This window comes from Meriones unguiculatus, chromosome 7, assembly GCF_030254825.1.
Source record: "Meriones unguiculatus strain TT.TT164.6M chromosome 7, Bangor_MerUng_6.1, whole genome shotgun sequence".
Taxonomy (NCBI): Eukaryota; Metazoa; Chordata; class Mammalia; order Rodentia; family Muridae; genus Meriones; species Meriones unguiculatus.
This window is the reverse complement of record NC_083355.1, coordinates 108,918,088-108,934,468: the sequence shown is the minus strand read 5'-3', so window position 1 is coordinate 108,934,468 and position 16,381 is coordinate 108,918,088. Positions and strand designations below refer to the sequence as shown.

At 39.7% G+C, this 16,381-nt stretch overlaps 1 protein-coding gene across 6 annotated transcripts in view; it reads right to left on the bottom strand.

Moving 5' to 3' along the window:
- Ppp4r4 (protein phosphatase 4 regulatory subunit 4) overlaps nt 1-16,381 on the bottom strand; it is a 99,104-nt gene that overhangs the window by 14,102 nt on the left and 68,621 nt on the right. For all 6 annotated transcript variants that reach the window (XM_060388097.1, XM_021649446.2, XM_060388096.1 and 3 more), the window contains 4 exons: nt 15,176-15,358; nt 5,031-5,136; nt 3,532-3,679; nt 808-952 (listed from right to left, as the gene is read on the bottom strand). In XM_060388097.1, the coding sequence (XP_060244080.1) occupies nt 808-952; nt 3,532-3,679; nt 5,031-5,136; nt 15,176-15,358 (582 nt within the window). The remainder of the gene's footprint in view (nt 1-807; nt 953-3,531; nt 3,680-5,030; nt 5,137-15,175; nt 15,359-16,381) is intronic.

Sequence of the window (16,381 nt, the reverse complement as noted above, 5' to 3'; positions counted from 1 at the left end):
CAACAGTAATAGGATGCAATCAACAAATTATTTCTCAAAAAAATTTCCTTCCCCATGGGATTCAAAGAGAAGAGTTTATACTATGATATTAATAAACTAATATTTCACCACCAATAAACATTCAAAAATGTGTCCAAAGCCACACCCATTCATATCCTTTTATTAATATTATAACAGTTGCATATTAAGTGTAGCTTTGAGAACTGAAGCATTTTAAAGTTTGATCTCACTAACCCAATTTTTTTATTATCTTAGTTTTCCAACATTTCCAAATAATCCATATAACAAGCCCTCATGCTAGAGCAAAATCATAAGGCATAAGGTTAGGGTGTTTGGAAAAAGATGTGCTTGGGGTAATGCCAGATCACCATGGCGGAGACTCCGCTACCTAGCATGTTCTCAAGCAGCCAGTGTTTCTTTGCAAAGTCAAACAGGTGACTGAATTCACTCTGAGGGGCTCTTCCCCCACTCTTCTAGAAAACATGACTTCTCTAATTTTACTGAATTGTGATAACTTATAAAGCCCAGGGAATGAGGTCATCATTTGGACCAGGTTCACAAACACCTCATAGGTTCTCAGCCCCATACACATGCAGGGAATTCTACTGCTAGTAACAAAAGCTGATTACCCTTTAGAAATGCTCTTCAAAGGAACTGGTGTAGCCAGCAGTGGCCAACACCCACTCTGCTGTTTATTCACTCTTACCGCACTGGCAAAAACTGTTACCCTATCCAGCTAAGGTGGGGAAGCTGAGCTTAACACTGCCATACTGTGGGACACATTGTCTCAGCAGGAGAGACACTTACTTTTTTCACAATAGCCAGGACATCTTTATCTTTTTCTTGACACAAGAGTTTCCTCACACACAATTCCAACTGCTGGAGGAGATGCATGTCTGCAGGAATCTTCAGAGCTGATTTCACTTTGGGGAGCAGGTAGCAAAGCTTCATTCTGTGGGTAGAGCGAGTTTAATTACTGAGAGTAATAGGAATGTGTAACTGAAAGGAGAGCCTTTAGAAGCCTCACAGGGCATCTGCCCATGCAACAGGCATGTGTGGAGTGCCTGTTGTTTATAAGGCAGCCATTGTTCTGAATACCAAGACACAAAAACTGAATCAAGCCAACAAAATCCTCAGGGGTTTGCATTCTCATATGGAGCAAGGAAGGCAGAATGCATGGATATGTCTGTCTGGTGTTGAGTCAGTCTGGAAGGCGGTGTTAGAGGCCAGTGATGTTTTCACTGAAAGGATGATATTTAAGGGAAGACCTAGAAAATGAGGGAGCAAGCCACTCAAGTGTCTGAAAAAGCATTTGTGGTCAACAGGGAAAGCTTGCCTAGTGATTTTCTGAATTAGCAAACTAGCCTTGAGGCAGACTATAGCAAAGATGAGCTTAGTAGACCTCAGTGGTGACAAGGGACAAGCTCATGCAGGGCCCTATGAGCCACTGCTTGGAACCTGACTTCTATTTCAAATGCAATGAAAGCATTGGAGGGTATGAGTAGAGGAGTAAAGTGATCCAACCTAACTCTCCTAATTATTCTATGCTGTTTTGAGATTAAAGCATAAGTGCTTAAGGAGGGAAGAGAAACTATAGAGAAAACCCCAAGCAAGAGATGATGGTACTTTGGGCCAGAAGCAGCAGCAGAGGTTCCCAGAGAAGTCTACACTCTGCATGTCTTTTGTGAGTGGCAAAAGACTCACAAAAGGACTGCAATGGGATGACAGAATGAAGAAGGTTGGGTTTTAGCCTGGGCAGGGGAAGATGAACCATTTGCTTAATGAGATGCAGACAAAGCAGACCCAGCATGATTGCTAGAAAGATCAAGTCTGGGAACACCTATGACATATGCAACGGGAATTGTAAATCTGCAGCTGGCACAGTAAGCCTGCTGTCCAGGTGGATGTCCTTGTGAGGATTAAGTTAGGAATGCATTAGGATGATGGTTTAGGCATGGGAATGGAGAAATCACTAGCATAATAAGGGCAGCGAGAGAAGAGGAGAAATGGGAAACATGCTAAGGCACCACCACTGTGTAGATCATCTGGGTAAAGCAGAAACAAGGAGGCTACAGAATACCAGGGAGGTGAGCAGAGATCCAAGAGTAAAGAGCGCCTCCCTGGAGAAGGACAGCTGCTCTGTTAGACTCCAGCTCTCCCTCTCTTCAGGCTGGTTCTGGGGAGGGGTGATAGGCAGCTGTCTCTCTCACAGCTGCTGAAGTCATCCATTCATCATGTGTTCTCCAGGTTAGTGCTCTGCATTTCCTTGACAAATCTTGAGGCAGCTAATTCCCATCCCAAGGGTTGCTGGGATGCTGTTTCTGCATACCTTCAGCCAAGAGCTTTTCCTACACAACAACCCTTGATTCTGTGCATCTGAAGAGGTGAAGAAGCTCTTCTCTGCGATTCTCAACACTGGGCACTAACTGCCTCCATCTCACTCACTGATCAGCACAGATGCAGGGAACACTAAGAACCCTCAAGTCCCCTCTGGAGAAATGCCTTCACTTCTGCCACTGGAGAAAAGGCCCCTCTGAATACCAATAAGATTTTCCCAGCCTTGATGGTGTCTAAACTCAGTAAATCAAATGTTAAAACATTCACATGAGAAGCACAAAAAGCATAAATCACTCTTTATTACCCAAAACATCTAGAAAATATGATTCATGGGCCCACAAAATTATAAAGTTTTTGAACTTAGGAACTAGAGCTTTTAGTAAGCAATACTTGTTAAGGCTTTTATCATATTAATAATATTTACTCAGTCAGCCTGGTAGGCTGGCTTTGACTTGTGCTTGCTCAACCCAGTAAGAACAAAGATCTGAAATACCAATTAAGAAAGTGACATTTTATCCCAAGACTAATTACTAACCATAATTACTAATTATGAAACCAACAGAGATGTCCATCAACAGACAACTGGGTAAAGAAAATATGGTATATAAACACATTGGAATGTTATTCAGTTCTAACAAAAAATGGAACCCTACCACAAAACAGATGGAACAAGAAAGTATTACATAAAGTTAAATAAGCCAGACACGAAGACATAAGCATTGCCTGTTCCTACTTAGAAGTGGAAGCTAAAACAGTGAATAGTAAAATGGTAGTCATTAGCAAGTAGAAGGGTGGCTGGAAGGAGGTAGGCAAAGGGTACCAAAATCCAGTTGATGTAGGAGAACTATCTTGTAATCTTTGCAATACAGTAGATGACTGCTCATTATTTTATCATATTTTATAAATAACTAGCGGGCTGAAGTTTCTAAACACAGAGAAATAACAAATATTTGAGGAAATGAAAATACTAACTAGCCTGATTTTATTGTTACATGTAATATCCATATTATAAAAATCATCATGCTATATCCCATAAACACGTCAACTTTCAAAACCAACTACTTAGACTCTGAGAGCATGCATCGATTCCTTGATTGGTTTGATTAACTAAGAAGAAGGGTTTACAAACATTTAGCATAATGGACATATGAAGGAAGAAAGCAATGTTTTCAAGCCTTGCAGAGTGATACATACCTCACATTTGCTACTGGGTCATGGGTTAGTTCAATAACAGGTAGAAAGAAATATTTGCAGAAAAATGATCTGGAAAAGATCTCTATGATAAATTCACAGGTATCCAAAAACCGAAGTCTATTCCAATAACTTTTTCCTTGGCCCAATTCTACAAACAACAAAAACACCACAACCTCATATTTCCTATATTATAGATTACAAAGCTAAACAGCGAAAAACATACAAAGTTTCCATTCTATCTGCAATTTATTTAACAAATACAATAGGACAAGAGAAAAACAGTCATTATATACTTTAGATTTGCAGACTATAATAATTACATGTCAAAAACTAGGAAAGGGCTTATTGTTACTGCATAAACTTCAGTAAGCACTGATGGGTGGACTGTGATGGCCAAATGACTAGAGTCACTATGTCTGACCATCACCTATATGCTGAGGACCCTGTAGATAGAATCATTTTTAAACCTGGAAAACAATATGATGGGATTCAGTCACTTAAGCCAATTTAAATGCAGTCTACAAACCCTCCAAGTCTTTAAAATCTAACCTCGTTATTCTCTTCTTTTTTCCTTAAAAGTGTCTGATGTGGATAAAGTCATATGTAAACAGGATTACTGATGGTATTTTTAGTCAATATTTGAAGAATAATTTTCTCATTTTTACATAAATGTGCAAAAGCAAAGTTCTTCATACTTAAAACCAAAGAATCTTTAAAAATGTAACTTATTCTAAATGTAAATCCCTACTAATGAAAAATGAAAACAAAACAGGCCATGAAATGAAAAACCAAAATATACTGAGCATAATTTTTCTAAGTAAATTTTACAAAAGTACTTGTTTTCTTGAAAAGTGGTGGTTCATGATTAAAATGGTAAGTTCTAATAGATAGAAGGTCCTCTTCTTTGTCTTTGCTGAATAATAGCTTTATTAAAAAGCATTTAAGCATAGCTGTAGTCAAATCCAAGTATTCAATGAGGGATAAACTCTCTAAACAAATGTATATATTTGCTACCAGAATTAACGCCTTAAAGATTTTGCCATGATTTTATCCCCTAACAAATCACAATGAATTTGTATGTGTTAACCTGGTTTCTAAATCATTATGGCTCACATCCACATTACTATGTGCTGTCAATACCACAAGAAAAAATTACAAGCCCACTATGGTTCACTCGATTAATACTGAAAAACAGCATTCGATAATAAATTATTAGATTTTAAAATACCCTATTCGTTCTTTAGTTCCAAATGCTATTTCATCAAAGCATAAATTAGTCTTTCAACATATGTTATGTATGTTAATTTCTCTTGTGTTGGAATTCACAAAATAAGGCTCCGGTTAAATACTATTTTCATCTTTGAAATTTACAAAATTCAAATAAAAGCCAGATGTTTACCATCATCAGCCTAATTTATCTTCAAAAGCTGACATACAGTGCTTTGAAGATGTAATTAAGGTCAGCTACTTTAGAAATTTTTTCTAAAATTATTACTTACGTTCAATTAATTTCTGAATGACTTCATGCCTCTGTTCTTGTTTACGATTGTATCGTAGAAAAATGCATAGAGTCCGTGCAGCTGCTCTTTGGACAGGTAAGACATTCTTGAAGAAACAAAACAGAAGAGACAATCACACTACCCTAAGCTATACTGTCAGAATCCAGAATGCCCATCATTACACCATGGAACTACACATCTAAGTTACGTTCTCAGCGATGAGCCCCCACCAAATCAACACAAAGCTTTTGGCTAAATGAGAAGTGTTCACTATCTTTCAAACCCTGAGCTCACACCCTTCTGCAGGGATCTCTATTAGCCAATGTTAATGTCGCTCAAGTAAATAAGATATCCTATCACAAGCTAGCTCAATGTCACAGTCACATTCAAATCATCTATGTTTGACTGCAATCTCCCTGCTGCCTCATCTTAAATGACATGCTCCGCAGCTACCCATCCTTTCAGATGGCAAAATATTAATCATTTTTACATACTCAACAAATATTTCCAGGAGTATAGCACATGTCAGTTACATCAGCAAAATGTGCCACTTCTAAAGTAGAAATTTAAAGATCTGTGTTCAAATATACTGAAGAAAAATTGGGGGCTGGTACATGTAGGCATGGAGAGTAAATATCTAAGCCCAGGAGGTGCAGTGCTATTCACTGTCCAGGGCTGAGAAACGCAAAGGCTATATAACAGTTGTCAATATGGAGACAAAGGTCCCAGAACTCTACACAAGGGTGTTAGTATTAGAGAGCACCATTGGGCAGAGCAAAGCCCAATAGCATTACCAATACTCTAAACCCTTTGTGCTTCAGCCCCTTGATGAACATGCTCTAAACCAGGTATACTACGTCCATTGTAAATTCATATTCACCTTCCTGACTTACTATCAGTAATATAATATCCCATCACCTAAAATCCAGAGTACTATAGTCAGAATCTCTACAGCTATTTAGTGTTTAGACAGTGGTACTGGCTGACTTCACCTTTTCCATCTACACAAGTGTCGATTTTACTGGGCACTCTGCTATGTGATATTGTTAACTGCTAGGTACAAAAGGAAGGTATTTTCTATGGTTTAGAACTGAAAATTTCAGATCTGGGTATAAGCAAAAATACAATAGACCTTATGTGAATTTCAGACAGTGAACAAAAGCATGCCCCTCTCTTCTTTACTTTTATACAGTATGACAGTTTCAAATGCATATATACAAGATGTATGACAATATGCTTAGTGTATGCCTCATGTGATGTCTTATAAAACAAGGCAATATTCATTTGGGACAGAAATTAATGATAAAGGTCTCAGGGCAGCATAGATGAGTTCTCCTCTGGCTATTACTTATGTGTCACTGTACCTGTAAGCCCTCATCCACACACACACATGCACACACACTAAATAAATATAAAAGTGACAAGGAGTTATTATTGTCGAATCACTTTTTAAATTCTGTTATTTTTTAATATAGTTTCTTTTTATTTTTTTTATTAAATACACTTTATTCACATTGTTTCCCCCCTGTAGCTTCCTCCTTTTTATCCTCCCCATTCCTCCCTTCCTCCCCCTTTTCTACCCATGCCCCTCCCAAAGCATGGGGAGGTCTTTTCCTTCCTTCCGATCCTTGTCTATTAAGTCTCATCAGGAGTGACTACATTGTCTTCTTCTGTGGCCTGGTAAGACTGCTCCTCCCTCAGGGGGGAGGTGATCAAAGAGCAGGCCAATCAGGTCATATCAGTGACAGTCCCTGTTCCCATTACTACAAAACACACTTGGAGACCAAGCTGCCATGGGCTACATCTGTGCAGGGCTTCTAGGTCATCTCCATGAATGGTACTTGGTTGGAGTGTCAGTCTCAGGAAATTCCCCTGTGCTCAGATTTTTTGGTTCTGTTGCTCTCCTTGTGGAGTTCCTGTCCTCTCCAGATCTTACTATTTCCCACTTCTTTCATAAGATTCCCTGCACTCTGCTCAATGGTTGGCTATAAGTCTCAGCATCTATAGAGCAGAGCCTTTCAGAGGTCCTCTGTGGCAGGCTTCTGACTTGTTCCCTGGTTTCTCCTTCTTCTGATATCCATCCTCTTTGCCTTTCTGGATGGAGATTGAGCATTTTAGCCAGAGTCCACCCTCTTGATTAGTTTATTTAGGTGTACAGATGTTAGTAGGTTTATCCTATATTATAAGTCTATATGAGTAAGTATATAACCTGTGTGTCTTTCTGCTTCTGGGATACATCACTCAGGATAATCCTTTCCAGTTCCCACCATTTATCTGCAAATTTCATGATTTCCTTGATTTTATCACTGAGTAACATTCCATTATATAGATGTACCACAATTTCGGTATCCATTCCTCAACTGAGGGGCATCTTGTCTGTTTCCAGCTTCTGGATATTACAAATAAAGCTGCTACAACCATGGTTGAGTAAATGTCTTTATTGTGTATTTGAGCCTCTTTTGGATATATGCCTAAGAGTGGTATAGCTGGATCTTGAGGAAGCGCTATTCCTAGTTGTCTGAGAAAGTGCCAGATTGATTTCCAAAGTGGTTGTACAAGTTTACATTCCCACCAGCAATGGAGGAGGGTTCCCCTTTCTCCACATCCTCCCCAGCATGTGTTGTTACTTGAATTTTTGATCTTAGCCATTCTGATGGGCATAAGGCGAAATCTCAGGGTTGTTTTGATTTGCATTTTCCTGATGACTAAGGATGTTGAACATTTCTTTAAGTGTTTCTCTGCCATTCGATATTCCTCTATTGAGAATTCTCTGTTTAGCTCTGTACCCCATTTTTTAAAATTTTTTATTTAACTTTTATTAATTACACTTTATTCATTTTGTAATATGCCCCATAAGCCCTTCCCTCCTCCCCTCCCGATCCCACCCTCCCTCACCTTTCTGCATGCATGCCATTCCCCAAGTCCACTGATAGGGAAGGTCCTCCTCTCCTTCTTTCTGATCTTAGTCTATCAGTTCTCATCAGAACTGGCTGCATTGTCATTTTCTGTGGCCTGGTAAGGCTGCTCCTCCTTCAGGGGGAGGTGATCAAAGAGCAGGCCAATCAGATTATGTCAGAGGCAGTCCCTCTTCCCATTATTATGTAACCCACTTGGACACTGAACTGCCATGGGCTACATCTGTGTGGGAGTTCTAGGTTATCTCCATGAATAGTCCTTGGTTGAAGTATGAGTCTCTGGGAAGTTCCCTGTGTTCAAATTTTCTTGTTCTGTTGCTCTCCTTGTGGAGTTCCTGTCCTCTCCAGCTCTTGCTATTTCCCACTTCTTACCTAAAATTCCACTCACTCTGCCCGACAGTTGGCCATCAGGCTCAGCATCTGCTTTGATAATCTGCAGGGCAGAGGCTTTCAGAGGCCCTCTGTGGCAGGTTCCATTTTTTAACTGGATTACTTGATTTGTTGCTGTTTAACTTCTTGAGTTCTTTATATATTTTGGATATTAGCCCTCTGTCAGAGATAGGGTTTGGGAAAATCCTTTCTGTAGGCAGTCGTTTTGTTTTGACAACAATGTGCTTTACAGAAGCTTTTCAGTTTCATGAGGTCCCATTTATTGATTGTTGCTCTTAGTGCCTGTGCTGTTGCTGTTCTGTTCAGGAAGTTGTCTCCTGTACCATGAGTTCAAGGCTCTTCCCCGCTTTTTCTTCTATCAGGTTTAGTGTGTCTGGTTTTATATTGAGGTCTTTGATCCACCTGGACTTTAGTTTTGTGCAGGGTGATAAGTATGGATCTATTTGCATTTTTCTACATGTGGACATCCAGTTAGACCAGCACCATTTGTTGAAGATGTTATCTTTTTTTTCCATTGTATGGTTTTGACATCTTTGTCAAAGATCAGGTGTCCATAAGTGTGTGGGTTTATTTCTAGGTCTTCTATTCGATTCCATTGATCTACCATTCTGTTTCTATGCCAGTACCATGAAGTTTTTAGTATTGTTGCTCTATAGTACAGCTTGAGATCAGGGATGGAGATACCTCCAGAAGATCTTTTATTGTAGAGAATTGTTTTAGCAATTCTGGGTTTCTTGTTATTCCATATGAAGTTGAGAATTTTTCTTTCAAGGTCTATAAAGAATTGTGTCAGTATTTTGATGGGAATTGCATTGAATCTGTAGATTGCTTTTGGTAAGATGGCCATTTTTACTATGTTAATCCTGCCAAGCCATGAGCATAGGAGATCTTTCCATCTTCTGTTATCTTCTTCTAATTCTTTCTTCAGAGACTGGAAATTTTTTTCATACAAGTCTTTGACTTTCTTTGTTAGGGTCACACCAAGGTACTTTATGTTTTTTGTGGCTATTGTGAAAGGTGTTGTTTCCCTAATTTCTTTCTCAGCCCTTTTGTCTTTTGTATACATGAGGGCTACTGATTATTTTGAGTTAATTTTGTATCCAGCCACTTTGTTAAAGGTGTTTATCAGCTATAGTAGCTCTCTGCTAGAATTTTTGGGGTCACTCAGGTATACTATCATATCATCTGCAAATAGTGATACTTTGACTGCTTCCTTTCCTTTGTATCCCCTTGATTTCCTTTGTCTTATTGCTCTAGCTAGGACTTCAAGAACTATGTTGAAGAGGTATGGAAAGAGTGGGCAGCCTTGCCTTGTCTCTGATTTCAGTGGGATTGATTTAAGTTTCTCTCCATTTAGTTTGATGTTGGCTATAGGCTTGCTGTATATTGCCTTTACCATATTCAGGTATGTGCTTTGTATCCCTGATCTCTCCAATACTTTAAACATAAATGGATGTTGGGTTTTGTCAAATGCTTTTTCAGCATCTAAAGAGATTATCACATGGTTTTTCTCCTTCAGTTTGTTTATATGGTAGATCACATTAATAGATTTCCATATATTGAACCACCCCTGCATACCTGGGATGAAGCCTACTTGATCATAGTGGAGGATATCTTTGATGTGTTCTTGTATTCGGTTTGCAAGTATTTTGTTGAGTATTTTTGCATCAATGTTCATAAGGGAGATTGGCCTGAAATTCTCTTTCTTTGTTGGGTCTTTGTGAGGTTTAGGTATCAAGGTGACTGTGGCTTCATAGAATGAGTTTGGTAGTGTTCCTTCTGTTTCTATTTTGTGGAATACTTTGAAGAGTATTGGTATTAGCTCTTCTTTGAAGGTCTGGTAGAATTCTGTGCTGAAACTATCTGGTCCTGGGTTTTTTGTTTTTTTTTTGGAAGGGAGACTATTGATGACTGCTTCTATTCCTTAGGGGATATAGGATTATTTAATTGATTTACCTGGTCTTGATTCAGCTTTGATAAGTGGAGTTGATGAAGAAAAATGTCCATTTCATTTGGATTTTCAAATTTTGTGGCATATAGGCTTTTGAAGTAAGACCTAATGATTGTTTGGATTTCCTCAGTGTCTGTTGTTATGTTCCCCCTTTTCATTTCTGATTTAGTTGATTTGGATAGTGTCTCTTTGCCTTTTAGTTTGGCTAAGGGTTTATCTATCTTGTTGATTTTCTCAAAGAACCAGCTCTTGGTTTCACTGATTCTTTGAATAGTTTTATTTGTTTCTAATTTATTGCTTTCAACCCTCAGTTTGATTATTTCCAGCCATCTACTCCTGTTTGGTGTGTCTGCTTCTTTTTTTCCGAGGGCTTTTAGGTGAGCCATTAAGTTGCTTGCAGGAGATGTATCGAATTTCCTCCTGAAGGCACTTAGTGCTATGAACTTTCCTGTTAGCACTGCTTTCATCATGTAACATAAGTTTGAGTATGTTGTGCTTTCATTTTCATTGAATTCTAGGAAAACTTTAATTTCTTTATTTCTTCCCTGACCCAGCTGTCATTGAATAGCAAGTTGTTCAGTTTCCATGTGTGTGTAGGCTTTTTGTTATTACTGTTGTCATTGAGAGGCAGCATTAGTCCATGGTGGTCAGATAGGATACATGGGATTATTTCAATCTTTTTGTATTTGCTGAGACTTGTTTTGTGATCAACTATTTTGGAGAAGGTTCCATGAGGTGCTGAAAAGAAGGTAAATTCTTTTGTGTTTGGGTAAAATGTTCTGTAGATGTCAGTTAGGTCCATTTGATTCATGACCTTTGTTAGAGTCATTGTTTCTCTGTTTAATTTCTGTTTTGTTGACCTGGCCTTTGTTGAGAGTGGGGTATTGAAGTCTCCCACTATTATTTTGTGGGGATCTATGTGTGGTTTCAGTTTTATTATTCTTTTACAAATGTGGTTGCTCTTGTATTTGGAGCATAGATGTTCAGAATTGTGTTGTCTTTTTGGTGGAGTTTTCCTTTGATGAGTATGAAAAGACCTTCCCCATCTCTTTTGATTAATTTTGGTTGAAAATCTATTTTATTAGATATTAGAATGGCTACTCCTGCTTGCTTCTTGGGTCCATTTGCTTGGAAAACTGCCTTCCAGCCCTTTACTCTCAGGTAATGTCTATCTTTGCTACTTAGGTGTGTTTCTTGTATGCAACAGATTATTGGGTCTTGTTTATGTATCCATTCTGTTAGTCTTTGTCTTTTTATTGGAGAGTTGAGTCCATTGGTGTTAAGGGAGATTAATGACCAGTGGTTGTTAGATGCTTTGATTTTGCTGTTGGCTATGGTAGTGTGTTTGTGTGCTTGGCTACTTTTAGTTTTGCTGTAGTGAGGTTATTGGTTTCCTGTGTTTTACTGAATGTAGTTAGTTTTCCTGGATTCTATTTTTTCATCTAGTATCTTCTGTAATGCTGGATTTGTGGGTAGGTATTGTTTGAATTTGTTTTTGTCATTGAATATCTTGAATTCTCCATCTATGATGACTGAGAGTTTTGCTGGGTATATAGTCTGGGCTGACATCTGTGTTCTCTTAGGGTTTGCATTATATCTGTCCAGGCCCTTCTTGCTTTCATACTCTCTGTTGAGAAGTCAGGTGTGATTCTGATGGGTTTGCCATTAATGTTACTTGGCTTTTTTCCCTCGCAGCTTTTAGTATTTTTTTCTTTGTTCTGTATACTTACTGTTTTGATTATTATGTGGTGGGAGGATTTTCTTTTCAGGTCTAATTTATTAGGTGTTCTGTAGACCTCTTGTATTCTTATAGGCCTCTCCTTTAAGTTGCGGAAATTTTCTATGATTTTGTTGAAAATATTTTCTGGGCCTTGGAGGAGGGAATCTTTTTCCTCTATTCCTATTATTCTTAGGTTTTGTCTTTTCATATTGTCTTGACTTTCTTGGATGGTCTGTGTAAGGAATTTTTTGGATTTAACATTTTCTTTAACGGATACATCGATTTCTTCCATTCTATCTTCTACACCTGAGATTCTTTCTTCCACCTCTTGTACTCTGTTGGTTATGATTACCTCTGTAGTTCCTGTTTTCTTCCCTAAATTCTTCCTCTCCATGATTTCCCCCTTTTGTGTTTTCTTTAATATTTCCAATTCTATCTTCAGGTCTTGAGTTGTTTTGTTCATTTCCTTCACCTGTCTGATTGTATTTTCTGTTTTTCTTTTAGTTCTTTCAACTGTTTGTTTGAACATTTCTCTGTTTCTTTTATTTCCTTCAGTGATTTAATTATTTCCTTTCTGAAGGCCACAAACTATTTGGCTGCAGCTTCTCGTATTTCTTCACGGATGGCCATAATCTGTTTGATTTTATCTTCTTCTAATTCTTTACGTATTTTATTTGTTTCCTCTATTATCCTCTTCATCAGCATAGATGTAAGGTCATCTTCTTGAATTTCAATTATGCTGGGGTGTCCAGGGCTGCTTGCCCCTGGATGGCTGGGTTCTGGAAATGCATATTGCTCTCTCTTTTGTTTGTTGAGCTTTTACACTGACCTCTGCCCATTGGGCAATTTTAGGTGTTGGCTGTTAGTTTCTGGTGCTTCCTGGAATCCTGGGGTAGGGAGAATCCCCTTGGCAGGAGGATGATTTTTCCTGAAGGAGACCTCCTCTGCTTTTTGTGTATGTTCACTGAATGGCCAGTGTTTCTCAGAAATTGCCACTGCTCACCTCAGGCATATAGACTTGAGTGGTAGCTGTGGTCTTTGTTAGTTAAGGGGGCTCTCCTCTCACCTGTAGAAGTCCTGGAGACAGCTGCCCTGTTGCTGGGTTTCTTGTTCTGAATTTAGTGAGCTGCTGCTGTTGTTATACTGTTTTCCAAGCACAGCCCTCTTGAAGAACCTGCTGATTTCCTAGCTGTGGGGTTTTCTCTCAACAGGGAAACTCAGTCTCTGGTGCCCTGGAGCCCATAGATCTGTCTAAGAAGGTGAGTTGAACCAGGGCCAGAGGCTGAAGGCCCCACCCTGAGCCAGAGCTGGTGCACCCCAGTTGGGATAGCGACTAGGGGTGCTGCTCTGGTCCAAACGTTGTGCGCCCTGATCTGGGCTGATAGCTGTGAGCCTCACTCTGGGCTGACAGCTGTGCGTCTCCTCCTGTGCCAGAGGCTGTGCACTCCTCTCTGGGCCAGCAACTAAGGGCTCCGCTCTGGGTTGGAGGTTGGGTGCCTCTCTCTGTGCCAGAGGCTGTGTGCCCTGATCTGGACTGGCAGCTGTATGCTCTGCTCTGGGCCAGAGGCTGTGCTCTCCTTTCTGGGCCAGCAACTGAGGGTTACGCTCTGATCTGGAGGCTGGGCGCCTCACTCTGGGTCAGAGGCTGTGTGTCCCAGTCTGGGATGGCAGCTGGGGGCACTGCTCTGGGTGGGAGGCTGTGCACCCACTGTCCCCAAGACCTTTTCCAGGGATTGACTGGGTGACCTGAGGTCAGTCCCAATTGATTTCCACACTATAGGATTTCCTCTCACCTGGCAATCACAAATGCTGGTGTTTTAGGTCCCAGAGTTAAGTCTCCTAGTTGCTGTGCCAACACTGCTGCCCTGCTCCTCAGACACAGTGTCCTCCAGGCACCTCCATCTTGGATCCTCCTCATCAAATTACTTTTTAAGGTTATTATATCCAAAGCATAACCTTCTATTCCTCAAAGTTCCATTGCCACATGTGTTGAGCTTGATGGGTGGTGGACAATACAGTGGGCTTCTTATTTTTTTAAGCTAAAAATAATACCAATAATATTTTCTCCTTTCTAAATCTTTGTAGCTAAACTTACTTTGAATTTTGGAAACAACTCTTGGATCTTCATTTCTCTTTTATGAAAATTACTTCTGTTCAGATTGTAAAATAGAAACATATGTAAGTTTTTTGCTTGCTTGTTTCCCCTGTTATGGGAGATTGAACCTATGACCATATGTATGCTATTCTAGTACCTTATTGCTAAGGTACATCCCCAGCAGTGCAGCTTTAAAAACAAGGATTAAAAAAACCCACCTATAAGAGTTGCCATCATGTATATACAGTGGACTGTAGTCTAAACAGTCCTTCCTCTCTGGAAGTTTTTAACAAAAGGTAGACAGCCTCGTGAGGTTCTCATATAGCTGTATGGAGATCAAGCTCTCACTCCTCAGATCAGAGAGGGCTATCTACACTAAGGCTTCCATGCTTTTAGTGTAAGTGTCCCAAGGCACTATAAAAGACACAGTACCCAGACTAAGAGGAACCACTGGAGAAATGTTGATGTATGGGTATACCAAATAAGCAGCAAAGCAGAAGTTTGTTTGTTTGTTTGTTTATAGTTGGCATTACTGAGTCCTATCAACATTTCTCTCCAAAAGAACTGTATCAAGTCCTAGGTAAAGGCAGGAGACGCAGCTCAATAAGTTAAGGACTTGCCTAGCATGCATGAAGCCCTGAGTTCAATCCCCAGCACCACATGAACTAAGTATGGTGTCACACACCTATAATCTCAGCATTGGGGAGATAGAGGCAAGAGGGTCAGAAGTTCAATGTCATCTCTGTAATGTCTGCTCTGTAAAAATTTCAGGACAGACTGGGCTACCTACACACTGCTTCTAAGAATAACACAGAAGTCTGAGGTGAGTTATCCACACTCCCCTGTCAGTGGACAAAGAGTAAGATGAATCCTGTTCACACCTCCCTACAGCTTACTGTTATAAGACTAAAGGGCAAATCAGAGGAGCATAGGAACTTGACACCCCTCCTAGGGGACCTAGGGAAATGTTACCCTTCAAAGAACTCTCATTCTTGTATCTTGAAAAGGTGAAGAATTTGGTAATGAGGAAATTATTCCTGATTTTAAAACAATCAGAGGAAATTCAGGACTTACATTTGTCATCATAATGGTGAACATTCTTTGTAAGAAACGGTAATAAATTTGGTCACTCGATATGATGTGAGGCAGACAGGCATATTTCTGCAGCAGCTTTTCATGAGTCCTCCACTTCAGAGAGGCCGCAGCTCGCTGCTCAGCAGCTGTGAGTGCGGGAATCAAGTCTGGCAGTGAGGACAACTAGAAAGAAACGCAAGGAAAGAGCTGATGGTGACTCAACCCATCAACTGCAGCCTCCCATGTAAACATACCCCAGGGAAGGACTTCGGAGTTTAGAAGGCATTGTTGTTGTCATTGGGAGGCAGTTATCAGGCAGACTCAATCATTTAAAAAAGTTCTTGAGAAGAACGTCTGGCATCAGAAAATGGAACCTCTAGAACATGGACTTGTTATTCTTCCTGTCAAGCTGATTATCAGGTTGGTTTTCAAGGCAACTATTCTAACTAGCACACAGTTCCTTACATTTCACTCTGGGCAAGCTTGACCTTCTAAATCCCTACCCTTTGTCTTATTTATTAAACTTATAATAATCTTTAATATTGAAAATATGAATACAAATTCCAAAGACAATTATGAGAACTATGGTAGTTGGAACCATTATGAAGTAACCGCAGAGGGGACCTCGTGCCAGAAGCCTTCAGACACAGGCATGGCTATGCAGCAGGTGTTATTTTATTTACTTGCTTGAATGTTTATTGTAAAAACCGTAAGTTTAATGATTAGAAATACTGTATTTGAAATGGGCCTTCCTTTGGAGGTCTTCAAATAATCTACACACTTCATTTTGTCACCCATACAGCAGAGGCTTAGGAAACAGCCTGAGAGGAAAGGAGTTGGTAACTTGAGAGATTTTGTTCCTACATCACTTCGCTATCCAGGAAAAATATGAGTGTGTGGTACCTATGACTTTTTGGCCTTCAAATTCCTTGATAGTAGGACAGAAATTGAGAGCTTAAGATGTTTCCAATTAATTGTCAGTATCTCACAATAGTGCTGCCAAATGTGGCTCAGAGCTGGGAAGTAACGAGTCCAACCCATCCTTCCTTGTTATAGCGTAACTTTTGCAAATTTGTTTTTATTGCTTCTGTGCCTGTGTGTGGTAATGGGGTGAGGGTACACTTGCATGCAGTCCTGAAGAATACCATAATAGGGCATTAGATTCTTTTGGAGACAAGTTACCAGTGATTGTGCAGTACCTAATAA